General features: G+C 33.7%; 1 protein-coding gene across 1 annotated transcript in view; it reads right to left on the bottom strand.

The window, feature by feature from the left end:
* The window catches only part of LOC130441348 (uncharacterized), a 99,236-nt gene that overhangs the window by 29,069 nt on the left and 50,599 nt on the right, over positions 1 to 19,568 (bottom strand). The window contains exon 3 of the mRNA XM_056774975.1: positions 3,822 to 4,143. Coding sequence (XP_056630953.1) covers positions 3,822 to 4,143 — 322 coding nt within the window. The remainder of the gene's footprint in view (positions 1 to 3,821; positions 4,144 to 19,568) is intronic.

Genomic DNA, 19,568 nt, shown 5'->3' with positions numbered 1-19,568 from the left:
CGGATAGATAAGCAGGGCACCAGAACCTCTTCTTTACCATAAAGTTAATGCATGTTATAATAGCCATCCTTACATTTAATACGAAAAAGTATCAAGAAACCTGTTAATGGAACAAGGATCAAGGAGTTCCTGGTATAGTAACCAATAAACAAAATGTATAAGCTATTATGTCATGATTTTACCTTTTCCAAGTAATCGATGAACAATATACCGTGTGTATCTAGAAAACAAGGACAAAAAATGATTTAAATAATTAGAATAACCTAATATTGCTACTGAGTGACACCTCTATAACTGTCCAGATCTTGCTAGCTAAGGCTATTAATACCAACACGGCCTCCCCATTTTTAGAAATTAAATCAGTGATTAGTGATCATTTAATTATGTTTTGACCATCTCTACGATTGGAGAGATATTTATTTTGTTATTATTAAGAACCAACATATTTCATTAATGATGAATAACTTATTGAAAAAGAAACCTTTGATATGATTTTTGATATATTTCCTATAGATAATAATAATTTGAATATGAAGTACAGGGTGTTCCAAAATTATCTTCACAACTTCATAAATTCATAACTTCGAACATAAACTGCAACACCACAACAGAAAGCTCAATGCGTGTCATGGTTAATAGATACGAAATCAGATACACAGGTTCAACTGAACTTCAGGACAAAATTTCAAAGAGATCCACCATCTAGACCCTCCATCCGTACATGGCACACAAGCTTCATGAGCACCGGATCAGTATTGCATAAAAGTGGAGCCGGACGACCCAGTACAAGTTCAGAAAATGTGGAGCCGGACGACTGAGCACAAGTCCAGAAAATGTGGAGCGAATACGGCAAACCTTCCAGCACAATCCGAAAACTTCAATTCGTCAGGCTTCCAAATGCCTACAACCACAATCCACAGGTTTCTTCATAAACAGTTGAGTTAGTATGCCTATAAGGTGCAGTTGCTGCAGGCACTGTCACCAACAGATCGACCAAAACGATTGACCGTAGACATGTAACAACGTATTGAGCATGATGGGCTTATGCACAATAAAACTATTGGTCCTTTCTTCTTCATAGAAACCACAATTACTGGCTGCGTGTACCTGGATAAGCTTCAAAACTTTGCTCTTCTTCAGTTGGAAGAATTACAGCCAATTGTTTACTTTCAACAGGATGGTGCACCACCACACTAGTTGACGGCAGTTCGGGAACATCTCAACGAAACTTTTTCTAACCGATGGATTGGACGGTTTGAAGTTGTAAAGATAATTTTGGAACACCCTGTATAACAAGGATAACAAGGAACAAATTTTCATTCTTTGAATTCTTGTAACTTGCAGTTATAAAATTACCCTGGTAATGCTTAATAAATTCAGTTCTGTTAAACTAGGGTATCGTTTTTTAAACAGTTTTAAATTTTGACCCCGGTGATGGAAGTCGGAATTTAGCATCCGACTTGGAAAACTGAACCCGTGTGAAGTTATCCACGAATTTTTACCATGGATTTTTACCACGAATATTTTTTTACAAAATAAACTGAACTTTTACGAAAAATGTGGATATAGGAGACATATACTGACAACTTATTTCGTTAGAAAACAATTATCCAAAAGTTGAGGTGTAATTATTTTTTATTAATGCCAAACAAATTTATTAAGCTGCAAAATTTTCTCACATTTTCTTTACCTATTACAAAAGACACCCAATAAGGAAACTACCAACAAAAAAAGTGGGATGTGGGTATTTTTCATAACACCTAAGAAATAAGTTTACGTATGAGCGCTGATGCGCATCATTCGTTTTGAAATTTTTTTCAAATTTTTCCATTGCAAATGACACTTGTATATCAAATAAAAATTTCTACTTAATGGTATAGGTTTTGTGACTCTTGTCTTCTTACTTGAACTATTTTGTATTTAAGTTTATTTAAATATTCAATGGAAAAAGTTTAAAAAAATATTAGACGTTTCAGTCATACACGAAAGATTTTCTGTCAATAGGTTTTTAATTGAGTGTCTTTTGCAATTTGAAATAATTTTGGGGCTTCGATTTTAAAACGATCAATACTTGACAGCGTTCAACCGTAAACTTTTTGAATTTTTTTGGCGTTATAAAAAATCAAAATTTTAGGAAAATTATTTTTTAATTAGGTGAATTTTATAGTAGTTGAATAATTTTAGTTTCTGGATATTTAATAGTAATTTATACAAGTGACTTTTTTCACTCGTAGGAATTGTCGTCCTACTCGTGAAAAAAGTATTACTTTACTCACAAGTTTTATATAAAAATTTTTCTACGTCAGTAGACTTAAAAAAATTATTTTGTAATAGTAATATTAAAAGTACAACTGTGAGCATTATTAATTTGAAGTGAAAAAGAAGTTACATTACTACTTGAATTGACAACATTGACAACTAACGAGTTCAAAGAAATAACATCGTCTATAGTTGTATTAGTACTTATTGGATTATTGGTAGGATCGTGAACATTTACAATGTTGCTTGAAGTCGAACTAGTTGTTGAAATTTTCACTGCGGAATCCATTTTGTTTTTTATCGAGTCGTCTACGTAACCCTTCGCAACTGTATTGGATTTTCACCCACCGTGTTTCTTTAATTGAATTATATCACCACCGGAATCCACTAGTAGAGACGCCGAATAGCGTCAAAATGTATGCCCAGTGTAGCTTTTTGGATTAGGTAAATTCAAATATGTTCCGATAAGCGAAGGAATTTTTTAAAAGATATTGATACCTACAACTTGGCTTTTGCATTTTCCATTTCTATACTACAAAAAGAAACGACCTCTTTTGATATATGTGGGTCGTTGGTTTCTATATTTTTCATAAATGTTTACCAAGTTTAATCTATTGTTAAATATTTCAACAATAACAGTAAATCGACCTTCAACATGAATTTTTCTATCAGGTACTGTGATAATTAAAACATTTTCGGTATTATTAATATCGTTACACTTCATTTTATGTAATTCCTTTCTCCGTAGAGCTTCTGTGATTCCGAATATTAAAGCAACCTGAAAGATGTTACAAATAATATCTAAGCTTACATCAAAATGTTTTGCTGTCATACCTTATGCGTGAGATAATAAGTGCCTTTCAGTTTTGAATAAGTCGACCATAGTATTGAGGACTTTCACATTTTGGATTTAGTTTCAAAGTGAGCTAGTAACACTCTTTCTGTGCAGCTGTTTATGCCTTTTTTAGTACGACACTCCATAAAAGAATTATATTCCTTTAAATACTGTTCCCTGGATTCTTCAGGGAGAAGATTCATAGTCGGTGCAGTTATCGATTCAACAACATCTTCTGGTATGCAGTTTGAACTTTCTACGTTATTACTCTCCATCACTAATAATAATGATACTCTCCTTTTAATTAGACACAAAACGGATTTTCTTGAACGAATATCAAGAAATAAAAGTGTTACTGTTTATCGAAAAAACCAATTGACATGAGAAAGAAAGCGTTCACAGTCCACTATTTTGATAAAACAATTTTTTAATCGCGTTACGGCACTTTTCTTCCCGCTTTTTGACCGATTCAGAAATTACATTTCTTATAATGCAAATGAATGAAAAAAACATGAATATTCAATTCATTTCAGTAATATTATGTAGCGTATTATAATTTATATTATATGTCTCCTTTTTTCGCAAAAGTTCAGTTTATTATGTGAAAAAATAATCGTGGTAGAGATCCGTGGATAAATTCACACAGGTACCAAAAGTCCTGTTAAGTTTAAATGCTTCAAGTAAAACATATTGTGAAGCATTTGGAAATATTACAATGGGAACTTACCAATACATAATACTGATATGGAATGGTGCATCTCATCATGATGATCAATATGTACTAAAGTCTGTAATGCTTCCACTAAAATTGAGAAACTTAACGAAGCTAAAAAAACGCAACAAATTAACATAAATATAACATCGATTCTGGCCCAGCCAAATGTATTTTTCAGCTTCTTTTCTTGATTGGACGTAGTTACGGACGTTTTGGATTTTTCCTTATCCTGGCATTTCGTAGACTTAGAAGAAGTTAGTTCTTCGCCTACGCTTTCGGAGACGCTCGATCCTTTCTTCATATTGAACACTTGTGTTGGAGTATTTTTGGCATACTGAAATGAAAAACCATATTTCTTCAGTAATACTATATAGTATTCTTTTTATAATGTAAAAATTCAAATATACGAGGTGTGATAGAAAAAGGTGAATGAACTTCTATAGCACCAATTATTTAAGCTGCGCATATTTTAACTAGTATGTCTCATCCTTACGTGTGTTAAAACTGGTAATAACAATTTTAAAGCCGTTTCGTTTTGTCAGTCTTCCATTAGAGTCACTTAAGTGAAATAGTGTTTGCAGTATCTATCGTGAAATATGAATATTAAACATTAACATTAAACTTCATGTCAGTCAAGTTACAAAAAAGTGATAAAGAGGTTCAATTCTTTGTATGGTGATAATAAAATAACTTTCAAAATTGCTTAAAATTAGTAAGTAGTAAGTGATATGCGCGATTTAAAATTAACTCACTTAACGACTAAGGATACTACAGTAAGTGTTTTAAGTAGAGCAACTGTAATTTCCTTATTTTAAATGCTAGTCTGGAAAAGACGAGATGACAACTCGCCGTGCCATAACTCTTTGAACACTGAAAGTATTTATATCTGTCCATATCATAGTTTCGTTTTGATACCATTTCTGTAGTGAGAACGCCATTTTACTCTTTTATTTTATTCTCAGTAGTAATAACCCAAGGACATTGATAATTGTTCGAAAAAATTTTATAACAGATTTAGAAAGCTTGTTGCTTGGATACAAACCGATGCCGTAGGCCTATAAGCGACAAGCTTGAGGAAGTTTTCATAAAATTTTTGACCGTTTATCGCTCGAGAGTTATTCATATAGAAAATTTTATAGATTATATATAGGTAGCTAATTATAGAAATATACAGAGCTAAAACAATTTATTTAACGGCGCAATTAACAAAAGAACAATTTGAAAAGTTAAGATCCAGACGTGTTAGTTTCCATAACTGATGGAGACGTATGCTGTTAATAATTTTATTATGATGTTCTTCGTCAATATTGTGCTACATGAAGTAGAGTTATATTAAGTTAGCATTATTGTGCACCATAATTTTTATCAGCTCTTGCTCTTTTATACCACTTTTGGCCAATCGACTAACCGCAGTCGATCTATTGGTGTTATTAGTGATTTTTTTTCTTAGTATTCAAGCCAATCGCTTTCGCAGACGTTTTGTCCAATTTTGAATCGTATTTCTTCCAATAGGATTCCTAGTGACGATTTATTCATAGAAATCTGTTGATTTTAAAATTTTGCCCCTTTTTTGATATCAAGTTTTTAAAAAATCTGAATGACAAACCTTGTTGTTTTCTATTAAAAAAAACCACCTTCGGAAATCTTGCTGAATACATTTATATTCTCGATCTGTTACAGATATTTGATTCGATACAAAAAAGTCAGTCTAGTAAGCAACAACCTCGCCAAGCTAATTCTATCGCCGCTATGTGTGTGAGCTTTCGTCGTATAGAATCGCGGGCAGCTTGCCCTTGTTGAAATTCAACCATTTGAATAATAACTTTCATTTCTTTGTAATATTTTTCTTGTGACAGCTTACTTGTTAGGTTACTCATGATTTTGACCGTAGTTTCTTTAAACTCTGTACCATCTTTTCTTGTAAATCCTTCCGCCGAAGGATTTCCTTCTAATTGATACTTTCTATCATTGCAAATATCCATGAAAGCTTTCCATACAAATTTTTTACTGTAAACGATATTTTTTGTGATGTTTGATTGTATAATATCATTAATTGTAATACTGACTCTCGTCAGTATTACAACCAAATCGTAACATTTTGAAATTTTAATAAATTGCTCCGCTTCGTTCTAGATCCAGAAAAGTTAGTAATACATGTGATGATAAACCAAATGTAGAAGAAGGAAATGACAGAATGAAATCGTTTAGTATCAGTGCAGTGTTTTCTTACAAGACAAGAGTGGAAGGCAAAGAATATCCAGTATATTTTAAGACGTTTTTAAGCATATTTGGTGCTACTAGAGAGAGAGTACAGACTGCAAAATAATCTTTTACTTCAAGGTAAATCACAAGACGATAGAAGAGGAAGGCATAATAACAGGCAAAAGAAAATACCGGAGCCTGTAACGAATTTGATAAAAACCCATATCCAGTCATTCAAACTTCTGCAATCACATTATTCACGACAAAAAAATCCAAACAGATTATACCTTCCAGAAACACTTCCTGTCAAAGCAATGTATAAAATGTTTTTAGAAAGTTTCATACTCGTATCAATGTATCCTACAAAGCATATTGGTCAATTTTCACATCATTTAATATTAAGTTTGGACTGCCGAGATCTGACACGTGTACCATTTGTGGTATATTTATATCAAAACTAAATTTATACACTGGCTTAGAAGAACATAAAGTTAGTATTGAAACAGAAAAAAATCTTCATCTATACAAATACTATGAGATAAAGAGGCAATGTGAACTTACAGCAAAGCCTCATTATGTGCTTATCGTTTGATTACATGCAAAATTTGCCATTGCCCCACATTTAAACTGATGATGGTTTTTTTGCCAGACCAGCTCTGGTACTATGTTTTTGAAGTGAATGATTTGGCAACCAATGATGCAACTATGTTAGTGTACGATGAAACTGTCGGCAAGAAAGGCTAGAATGATGTTACTTCTTTGTTGTTGCATTATTTTAATAGGATAGATATAAGCAACAAAGACTTGTTGCGTGTTGTTTAGTGATGGATGCCCGAGACAAAATAAAAAAAAAGCCGTTAGCACCAAAGCTCCATCACGAAAGTCGAATTTTTCGTCGAATGAAGAATTTAACTAATACACAAACAAATCTTTCCATAAAATGAATTTCTTGGGAATGATATCAATTCTCAATCTTATTTCTTTATATGGAAAATTTGCTATTCCTCAATAACTTTTCATTTCACAAGTTAACTCTCTCTCTCGAATGAAAATTCATAATTTCAATAGACGCGGTGGTCTCGAACACTTTTGTTCAATTCCAATTGACAACAAAAAAAAATTGTCATATTGACAAGAAATTTCGAAAATGGGAAGTAAAAAAAATCACCCTAGCAACGATCATACTCGTATTATTCATTAAATGGGAAGCGGTCCAGTTCAACAATTACAACGATCAAAATGATTTCGGGCGTTTTGTGCTAGAAGAACTGAAGAAGAAAACTTTGAACTTGAGAAAGACAATTCTCCAACATCATCCTTACTTGCATGCGAAATTCGAACCCTCTAGTTAAACTTTTTCTGGCCAAAAAATAAGAATTTATAACAAAAATGACCATAAAATGGAAAGGGGTGGAGATGGAAAGTTTCGACCTTAGACAGGGAATCATCTCGCAACTAATTGATCCTACATGTGAAATTTCATTTTTCAGTCGCTTTTCGTTTGACCTGCAGAGGTCAGCAAAGGTCAAAAACCACTTTTTTGCACTGCGACCCCTCGAAATATTCATTTATTTTCAACCAAACTCTAATAACATCAATCCGCCGCCAAAAAAGCCATGTATGCTAATTTTGAACCAAATCGGACCCATAGCAATTGCTCGAGAGACGAAAATAAGAATTGTAGCTTAAACAGATATATAGATATATATAAAAACTACAGACATTTATGCCTTAGTTCACATTTTCAAAATTAGCAAAACCATCAAATATTATTTTCTTATTCGTGGACATTTCCGACGACCCAACGATCAATATTTCAGTTTAATTGATGCAAAACAAAGGAAGAACACTACAGAATTACAGTATTACTGGGATAGATTAATATCAGCAGCTAAAGAGAAGCCTTCTCCTTTTAAGATTGTGAAAGCAGAGCAAAAAGATTTTTTTTGATATGGCTGAAGTTTTGAAGCCATTTTTTATAACGAATCGAAAGCCTCCGATGAAAATAAAATCAGTAAGATTGATTAAAATAACTGCTGAAGTAGAATATATATTAACTAAGCAATCTTACATAGGTGCCTGGGAAACAATACATCTGCGAAACCGGTAGAAGCTTGATACCGAGCTAACATTAAAGCCCCTGTATCAAGGTGAGATTCAAATCAAACACCAGAAGCTAGGTTTTCTACGAAATCTTGCTAAATGATTTAAAGTTTCCGAGAATGTCCACTATTATCTCAATCTGCAATCAAACCTTGCTCAGCCCAGCACCAGTACTAGTACTTGAACTGAAGTTGAAATAGACAACGAAGACAATAGCAGTGGCGCAGAAGATTAAACAATGATGCCGATTTTCTTTGTAGTTATTACAACTTAACACTGTTTAAAAATAAACATTCTTTTAACCTTTTGCATACTGAAATCCTCAGTTCAATATAAATTCCCATAAAAACAACAATTGTCCATAAAAAAAGGAAAAACTACGTTGTTATTTGAAATATTACCAAAATTTTTATTAGTTTTTTTTTTTGGTCGACATTCGCTAATTATAAAATAAAATATGTTTTACATAATAAAAAACCAAATTAAGCAGAACGTTGGGCGACATAAAGTTTTTTCTACTTTCCCAAAAAAGTCAAAACTGGACTGTGGTGGTTTTTGTAAGAAACGCCTCAATTATTTCCCTATTGTGATTATATTGAATAAGTAAAATTGAACATATTCTAAATTAATGTGTAAGATATTAATGTACATAAATCTGATTAATAAAAACTACAAATAATTAATATGATGATTTCTTCTCAAAGTTATACTTATATCATATAGAGTATTTATGAAATTATATTTTTAACACTTTGCAGTATTTATTAGGTAAAACTTAAAATTATTACGTAAAACTTGAAGCTTTGAAAAATAAAATGGTATATGCTTTGACATTACTTAAGTAAAAAAAATGAAATGAACGGACAGTTTTTTGAAGAAAGCTTATTATTGGGCCTCACTATCATCATTGGACAGAGTTAAAATCATTGTTTTTTTACTCTGTCCTACTCTGAAAACTTTCTTAAGCATTACGAAAAAAATATAATGAAAGTTAGAGTCCTTAAAATTAATATTAAGACACCTATAACAACGATTGACGTTTTTTACAATAATCTGATTTTTCATTTGAGAATCACAAACCACACGGCTCTGGGAAGAATTTTAGTTCTTTAGTGATAGTTTATTCTATGATTTTTTGGTAAATTATACATAAAAACGTTCTCTACCTAAGTTTTGGGATGTCTTTTTCGTGATAATCTCTCGTCTTGCCACGTAACCATTTACGCATGAAGGATTCTATCTCCGTATAGCTTTCGAATTGCCGAATCCGTAAGTGTCTCTTTCAGTGCACCAAATAAATAATGGTCGCATAGGAACAAATCGGGACTATGTTTCCATCGTAAGCTGAGCTGTATGCCATCTGGCGCACTATGAATTGGAATATTGCGTAGTTTTGATCTATACACAGTTTTTTAGGAGGTTACTATAATATACACCCCACAAAAATTATCGCATCACTCATTTTTTTTTTTTTAATATCTTAAATGTGTTGCCTGTTTTTCGAATTTTATTATTATTACGAATTAAAACACCAATAGATACGCGTTTTGCTACATTTATTTTATCAGTTCAATCTACAGATGACAAAACATAGAAAATATCAAAAAAATTGTACAAAACATATATACGAAAAAATGAAAGGTGCTTAAACTAAAACCAGCCAATGAATTTCTAATAGCGTGTGTTGCCGCCCCTCGCTCTAATTACAGCTTCCATTCTGGTTCTTTTTCTTCTAAACAGATTCTGGACGTATCCTTGTGGCATGTTTTCCCAGAAGTTAAAAAGAAAATTTTGAAGATCATTTAGTGTTATTATTGGTGCCGGATGTTGTTGAATTTGCCATCCTAGATGGTCCCAGACGTGCTCCATTGAGTTAAGGTCCGGGCTACGTGCAGGCCAATTCAGGGTGGGTATCTCGACCTCTTCTAAGTACTGCCGAACCACTCGAGCATTATCGTGCATTAGCACAGAGTTATCACCGATATGAGGTATATAGGGCACTATATGAGGTTCTAGGATATTGGTTATGTACTTGTCAGCATTTAGTCTTCAATCATTCACTTGTACTAGCTCCGTGCGACCCTCGAAAGAAATTCCTCCCCAAACCATGATAGAGCCACTACCAAATTTTTCAGTTTGACAAAAATTAGCCTGATCGTGCCCTTCACCACGTCGCCTATATACTGGTACACGCCTATCTGATGAATACAGACAAAATCTTGATTCGTCCGTGATTAAAATACTGGACCAATCTTGAATATTCCAATTTGCGTGCTCTCGAGCAAATTCTAATCTTGCTACTCGATGTTCTTTGGTAAGACGTGGACCTCTAGCTGGCTCTCTGGCTCGTATACCTGCTTCTCTCAGCCTATTTCGAACTGTTTGTAGGCTTATTCGGACATTACGAGCTGTCAACAGATCTGTTTGCAGCCTTCGAGCGGTGGTATGCCTAATTCTTAACGCCGTTAACCTCAAATAACGATCATCTACTACCGAAGTTACCCTTTCGTGGCCTTCTCTGGGTCTTCTGGTTAGCTGCCCTGCCATCTTGTATGAGCGCGATTATTCTATCGGCTTCTTCATTCTTCACATGTCTTATTAAACGTTGAGGCACATCCATTATTAAGAAAATAAATTTAAATTTTCACTATACAATAACATAATTTGCTTAGAAAGTTCTCAATCTCAATGCAGACTCCAAGACAGAAATGATTTATTCGAGCATTTTTGCTTCCAAAAAATTTTTGTCAAATTGTGATATATATGAGAAACTAGAAATATCTGTTAAGTTGATATATATTCAGATTGTCCCAAAAAACTGAAATCAAGTATTAAATATATCGTAAAATACTAGTGATTCGATAGTTTTTGTGGGGTGTATATTTCGCGTCCACAGTTGGTTAGGTTAGGTTCAATAAGAAAATCAACCGCATTTACTCCTCTCATGTCCTAAAGCACAGTACATAACACCTTCGTTGATAGTGTAACGTTCACTTTAACTTCCTTCGTCGACTACATAGACGCGCGTTTACTCTCCGGAATATAGTGGTGTACCCAAGTCTCGTCTGTGGTTAATATTCGGTGCAATAAATTTTCTCCTCCCTCTTCATACTGTTGTAGGAGACACGTCTAAAGTGCCCAGAGTGAATATTGCTCAAAATTCAAAAGTAACCAAGTCATTCATGAATTATTTGCTCAATATTACCTACGCTAATACCCACTTCTTTAGCCATATTGCGTTGATCTTCCCAAATGTGTTGTTCTATAGCGTTGACGTAATCATCGGTAATACTTGTTCTGGGGCGAAGCGCATGTGGCAAGCTGAGCACCATCTCGGCCTTTTAGGAAGGCGGAACACTATTCATACATTTAAGTCTTGAAGAGGCACTCATCCCCGCATTACTCGAGTAATTTTTCATAAATTTCTGCAGATTTTACATTATCTTTAACCAAAAAACGAATGATAATGCGCAACTGGCACTGGTATATCCTTTTCGCTCATGGCTATAAGTACGTAGATTAAAAAGCGAGGATACGCGGTCCCAGTTGTTCACTACGCTTCGTAACAGAGCAGTCTAAATCCAGTGCATCCACTTTTACAATTCTACATTTTTCGCGCGCTAAATCAAAACTTCCAGTTTACATTTGAGCCACCCTCGAATTGACTTGTGCGGTATGAAGACAGGCCATGTCAACATGCGGGCTCAACTTTTACAAAATACAATTTAGTACAATATTAGGAATAAATTAGTAAACCAAAATACAATAAACGTTTATATATCTATAATAAATCATCAGTTATATTCTAAATTCTGCTTTTTAAATTAAATTTATGACGGTCGTTACACATATACTTACATTCAAAAGAGATAAAACTTTCTATCTGCAAACTCTCTGACAAAAATGTTATTCTTCTCATCACACCCGAATAAAATTACACTTTTAACGACTCTTGAAAGAAAGAACAATGAAAAAAACACTTTTGTTTACTTCTAATCCCTTCTCGGTAGTTCCCAAATTGGATGTGATAAAGTAGGTACAGTTCTTCCAACATCAATTGGAGATTACCCTTTGCCCATAATTTTGTTTGATGTATCATATGCGTAAATACCCCAATATATAAATTTATTATTTTTATAAATACTTTTAAAAATATGTATATCGTATGCGAAAAAGTTTTCGTTGAAAGGCAATCGAATCATTATAGATTGGACGGCATTATACACTTAATTGTCTTTGGAAATAGTTCAGTTGGAAATTATTTGAACGAGATTTTTCCCAATAAGTGGATTAGAAGACGTGGAAGGATCGAATGACCGGCTAAATCCCCTGATTTGTCTCCTCTCGATTACTTCTTATGAGATCATTTAAAATATAAAGTATATTTAAACACACCCTGAGGTCATACAAAATGTGGTACGAGAATTCCATTCCAACATTTAATTTAATTGTAAAGTACACAATCAGTAGTTAGTTGTGAGCTGCGAGAACACACTGTTTTAAGATTACCCCCGTACTACTGTGTTTTAAATCCAATAATGGTTCCAACTAAAAAGACAGACAAGAAATAACAACATTTCACCGAAAAATTCCTCCTTTGTTGTTGAACTGATAATGAAAAAATGTTGAAACATTAGCACCGAGAATTGGAAAAATGCCATAGATCACGTAAAAAGTTTAAAACCAATAAATGCAACTCGTACCAGTCATGTAATTGATTTTAACGACAGTGATTCTGAGGAAGATGAATGTGATGCCAGTTATTTAGAACAATTGTATTGTAGTATATATGTATTACAAATAAAGACCACATGATTCTACTGTTATAAAATATTCACCTTATTGTATCTATATTATGGCAACAAAAATAACAAAAATAAAATGGTCTTAACAACTTCTTCTTTCAAATATTTTTTGGCTCTTTAATCAAAAAGTGCTATGTACTTTTACTCCAGTTTACAGTAGTTACAAATAAAACTTTGAAGCAACAATTTCATCTTTGTATTCATTTTTAATAAAATTATCTTATTATATTAAGCACAACTCTGTATAATTCTCAATGAGAGGTTCCTTATTTACGTTTGTACCCCGATTGTTGTTTTACAAAGTGAGAAAATCTGTTATAACATTTTCGTTATTTTATAACCGTAATTTTACAATAATAGAACTTATGACAATATTTTGATCAGTATATTCAGCATCACACAACTAGATATTAAGTTTGAATAACCCTAAACCCATTCCTAAATTTTTGATAAACGTTTAAACGAAATTTTTCCTCTATATACCCACTTTCAATCAATTTAAATCCTAGAATTGAGAGTGAGATTTAAACAATTAAAATTTGTTAACGAAAATCATCACAAGTTTAGCAGAGCTTGGTCTTGATTTTGATCTTGATTTTGCGTACTTGAGCTCGTCTATTTTGGTTTCTCTGCAAGACCAAGACGACTCTTGCTCATCACTATTCAGTTTTATTATCATAAAAGTTACAATATTATTTATATTAGTCCTAGCAGAATTTTGTTTAACTGGGATTTCTATATTGTTAAAGTTTTGGAGATGCTAATATATAATGAAATATTTTGAGCAGTGTATATTAGTTGTGTGTTTTCCGTGTTACATATACTTTAATGTTTCTCCCCATCGTGCTTTTAGTATCACTATCCAACTGCAGTTTTTTTAATCAATATAATAACTTTTTCAATACACTTTGCATGTGACAGATTTATTTATAAAGGTTGAATTTACATTTTACTTTTTTAAACGAGTCTAAGATTTCAGTTCATTGACTCTGCTTTGACATATTAAAACACATGTTTTCAAATACATTTTTTCAACAGTGGGAGGTTAAAAAAATGTTAATATTTTCATAAGGCGATTTGCATGATAATAGCATCCAGTGATGCTAGGTGTGACCAAAAACATTAACAAACATTGTACATATTTCAAAATGAAATACAAAATATATTATAAAAGCAAGCCAGCTAGAGCGTTGTCTTGATGAAAAAACACTTTCTTCTTGGACAAATGCGGCCACTTTGCTTGATATCTTTGCTCAAACGTTGCAATAAGTTCGCATAATACTCGCCGTTGTTAGTTTTTACTATTTTCAAGATAGTCAAGGAAAATTATCCCACCCGCATCCTCAAAATCCGACAGCATGACAGGAGGAACGGTTTTTGCCTTCTTTGGATCAGTTCTCCTTTTTCAGTTTATTGTTTTGAGATTTGGTGGGTCCAGGTTTCATCCAAGGTTAAGAAACGGCGCAAAAATTTAGCTTTATTTTTATGAAACATTGCCAAACACTCTATGGAAACATCTTCACGACGCTGTTTTTGTTCCATCGTGAGCAAAAGCCGCACCCATCTTGGCAACAGCTTTCTCATAACAAAAGTTTCAGTTACGCGGAGGTATTGATATCTTGTTAGCCTAGACCAGTTCCATGCATAAACAAAATATTGCGTTACCATAGCAATAACTTATTAGAAGTATCAATGTAAAGTTTGACGTCAAAAAAGTAAACCAGAGTAATAAATTATGCCGATGATGTCGTGCTGCTCGTCACGGGCAAGCACCCACAGACGCTAAGCGATTTGATGGAGGCAAATATCTGGGATTAATCCTAGATTCAAAGTTTTTCTGGAAAAGGAATGTGGAGGATAGGATGAAAAAGGGAATCAACGCTTTCTACATTTGTAGGAAGATGTTTGGAAGAAAATGGGGAGTACAACTAAAGCTTATACACTGGATGTATACAGAGGTCGTAAGACACATTATAACTTACGGAGCCGCAGTGTGATGGGAGGCCATGAAAAAGAAGACATATGCGGAAAAACTCGCCAAGGTGCAAAGGCTAGCAGCTATCGGCATAACGGGAGCACAAGAAGCACACCCGAGGCCGCACTGGATGTGCTACTGAATCTGAAACCACTGAATCTGCACATAAAAGGATTAGCAGCTAAAAGTGCCGTCAGACTGAGGGAAACTGGGCTTTGGAAACAATCCAACTATGGGCACATCAGTATACTAAGGGAGATAGAGAATATCGCGGATACAGTAGACAAAGGTGTGTTGAAACAACGTACCGACTACACTACCGCCAGACTGACTTTTGATATAGACCTGAACATCCTTATACCAACGAGAGAGGACTGGGAAGAGAACCCAGGAACAGTAAGTAACTCGATATTCACGGAAGGGTCCGTAGCAATGTAGAAGGGAATCAAATGGCAAACGAACTAGCCAAATTAAGAACAAGCACGAACTACTACTACCACTACCACCGATCAAATTGCTGAGAGACACGATAGATATAACATAGATTAGAGGGAGAGTACGGCAAGATATGGAGTAATAGAGATGACTGTGTCATCTCACGCTCCTTGTGGCCGTGCTACAGAAGAGGAAGACAACAGAACTGCTAGGCTCGATCTGAAGGGTCGTAGCAGTGATTACCGGTCACTGCACAGTAGGCTCTTGACTCAGGACAATAGGTATCAAAACCGACGAATGTCTCTGTGCAGAATGCAGTGAAGAGGAAGAGACAATAGAACACCTAATGTGTCACTGCACAGCATTGGCGTTGAACCGACTACAATGCATGGGGAGTGAGACATTGGAATGTCTGGAAGAAGCAGCGGAGCTGGGTGTTGAGGAACTGAATCACTTCATTGCAAACTGGAAAAGCTTGGGAAGGTGGCAAGGACCTGGCAACGGAAGAGATAGGGAAGGGGAGTGAAATAGTGCTGACTGAAAAGTCAGCAAGGGCACCACAATGGGCCTAAGGCATCCGAGTGAATCTCGAGTGGAGATAGTGGTTAACCTAACCTAACCTACGCAATAAATTAAAAGAAAAAAGATGTCCACCGAAATTGTGAAAATCGAAAAATTGGAGTATCGAGCCATCATCAAGTACCTGTATTTAAAAGGGTTAAGAGGTAAGCAGATTCACGAATATATGCTTAATACCCTTGGTGATCAATGTCCTTCGTATGCGACCGTGAAAAACTGGACTGCAAGCTTCAAAAGAGGTAAATTTTCGTCGTAACTTTTCTTCTAACGAGGAGGTAATAAAAGCTGTGGAGGTCTGGTTTGCAGAGCAAGAAGAAACATTTTTTTGGAAGGTTTAGAGACGTTGCAAGTTCTCTGTAATAAATGTATCTAATTAAAAGGAGAAAATGTTGAGTAATAAAATATTTTGACATTGAAATTTTGTTTGGTTCTATAGTAGGCTAAGAATTTTTCAATATATCCTCGTAATATGCGATGTACCGCACTTGTTGAAATGTCTGTTAACTCGCGCATTTTCAGTTGACGATCATCTAGTACCACTTTATGAATTTTCTTCAACATCTCTGGAGTCTTCACCTCATTTGGTCGATCACGGCGATGATGGTCTTCGCAAGTCGTACGGCCTCGTTTAAACTCTGCTACCCAATATTTCACTGTTGATAACGAAGGAGCAGTCTCACCTAGAGTGGAATCTAGTTCAGTTTTCATATTCAAATAAAGGTATTGTATTACATAACAATGACTAATTTTTTCCATGCTTACAAATTCACTAAAAACGTTCATTATTGATGGCTGCCAAACAAATACTAAACAACGGGTCGTCTTCAAACTTGAAACATAACGCTGTATATATACTTTCTAATACAGGGGTATTTTTCAAGCAACTAGTAGTGTTAGTGTTATAAAATAATTCACCATATCTTTTATGACACCTCGTGTAATTAATCCTCGTTCATTTTTTTAAACACACCCAGTATTATTTAACTTATGTTCCATGCAAATTATATCTTGAAAATATTACTATTTTTTGACCTCCTATTGTGCAAACAAAATAATTTGATGGCCAAAGTACCCTTACAATAAATTTTAGTTTGTAAAAACAGGGTCAAAGAACCGAGATTTTTCAACTCACTTCAAAACGCGTAGCTAAAATTAAATCCAGATTTTACACATAAATCTCGCACATGTAAAGAATATCTGTAAATTATTATCTTGGCCGCGGATTCAATGTTCTAACAAAAAATAGATATACATCTATCAAGGTGGGGAGAAACGACAGTAAATATTGTTCACGTTGTTTTCTCGTAATAGAGGCCAAGGAAGTTCACAATTTAGTTGGATAGTAGAGCAGCTATAATACAAAATCAGCTATGTTCATCTAAATTTAAAATTATAAATACAGTCAATATTTTGTTGCCCATTTTACTCGTTTGCAATAGATAAACTAAATTATTATGTACTTGTTACTACTGATTAATGGCCGATTCATAGTTGTCGTTTGGCATCGCTGTGTGCCGATCAGTCAGACGTTAGTGACTTTCAACATAAACGAATTTTATCTTTTTCCGTTGGCAGTTCTTATCAATAGAAAAGAGCCAATCACATCCGTCCCTAAATACCGTATTAAAAACAAAATCACATAAATATCATGAAAACAAAAAGCAGTATACACATCAAAAAGAATAACATAATTTTTAGGTATTATTAATATGGGAAAATCAGAATTACGAAAATGTAATCGGCCTCCAGAAATGAGTAAAGAGGTTGTAGAACTCGTATAGAAAGTTCTAGCAGCAGGCCGCCAAGAACTTTGGTAAAACTGTATTGGTTGAACATGTTATCAAAAAAGAAGATGAGTATGTGGTTTTACCCTCTTTACAGCCCTTCATAATTCAATCAAATGATGACTTCAGTTTAAACGATTCTGACTACTATTATTATTTATAAAAGTACTTTGGAATTGAAATGTTTTTGTTTTATTTGCAAAGAATTTATTTTCTATTATGGTTTCTGCTTTGAAATTTCGTTTTCCAACAAAAAAAAATAATTGAGGTACAAAAAGGGCCCAGTTCACGTCTGATATCCTGTTTAAAGTTCCAAACAGGACTACAATTAAGTGCATTTGTCTAGTTAACGGCGTATAATGCCGTCAAATTTATAATGATTCGCTTGCCTTTTAACGAATACTTTCTCTCATAAAATATACTAATTTTTAAAAGTATTTATAAAAATAATAAATTTATGAAATGAAGTATCTACGCCTATAGTAGATAGATCAAACAAAATTGTCGGTGAGGGTTTTTATATAGTTTTTATAATCTGCAATTGATATTGGAAAAACTATATTTTCCAAGGACGAATTACGGGTGATAAACTTAAAAAGAATGAAAAAGTGGAAATTTTCATAAGACTTTATTTATTTGTATTGTTCTGATATTCCAACAGAAGAAATACTCAGTATATTGTTCAAGGTTAATCGAATAAAATAGTGTTGAGATGAACCTCACTTCGCATCGTGCTACTGGTCCGCGGACATGTCCCCTATCCACAAAAAAATTACTTTAGTTCTACGTAATTTATGATTAGTACGACACTGAAGACAAAATCTCGAAAATCCTACAAGTGTAATTCTTATCGATGGAAGTAACGAACCTACAGAATATTTTTCATACAAGTTGCATTTTTAGGGGGATAAAGAAAATAACAATAATATTGATATTTTTCATGATTATTTTGATTTTGTTACTTTGCAATAAGATAACTTATGAAAATTAAATAAAATCATTGGGCAACACTTACAATATTTAAATATTTCGAAATTTTCGAGTTTCGAAAAATATTTCCCATCTGAAAAAACCACGTGTGAAAGAAATGTGTGAATAACAAACCCTTTCATAACATATGACAGTAGTGAGTTGAATTTAAATGACAGAAAATATCAATGGTCCGCATTTTTTTTAACAAATCTACTGGTCCGTGGGTCAAAAAAGGTTGAGAAACGCTGCACTACACTATTCGCAAAGTTAATTGAAGATAACCGAATGTATTGGGACACACTTTACTTTGTTCTACCTTGCCCCGACTCGATCAACTTCCAATTATTGTCGGTTTTTGGTCCGAGTCAAAGGATTCGAAGTTCGAGTACACTGAGTTCCTTGCATGTTTGCACGAGAGGGTGGACATTTTTTTCGAACTTCTGTTAATTTCGTCAAAGTATTAGAGCGAGTAGTTTAGTAGAGTAGAAACTATTCTTGTGACGAATTATAAATAAAAATAAAATAATGTCTCTATTCATAATCAATTTGCTACTAAATTAATAAAACAAAGTATTTTAATCTTTTAATAAAACAATTATGTTTTCACATTGAGCTATTACATAAAGTGAAATTACGTAAAGTTCATTATCCGTCTGTATTTACATTACGATTCAATTTCATGCTCATTTTGTGTTCATTATGATAACGATCATAAAGATAGTGATTTACCTATATCTTAAAAATTACTAAACTATAATAGGGTGCGTTTCGGTTTGTGAAAATTTAGTTTAAATTGAATTTTCTATAGTCCCATCAATAAAAAAATGTAGAACTTAGAGTGCGGATATTAAAAATATCGTTTTCAATTGTACTGGGTATTCCATTGTAGTTAGATGCTCCCTCT

This window comes from Diorhabda sublineata, chromosome 3, assembly GCF_026230105.1.
Source record: "Diorhabda sublineata isolate icDioSubl1.1 chromosome 3, icDioSubl1.1, whole genome shotgun sequence".
NCBI classification, from domain to species: Eukaryota; Metazoa; Arthropoda; class Insecta; order Coleoptera; family Chrysomelidae; genus Diorhabda; species Diorhabda sublineata.
Note: the sequence above shows the minus strand (reverse complement) of the source record. Positions and strands in the feature narration are given on the sequence as shown.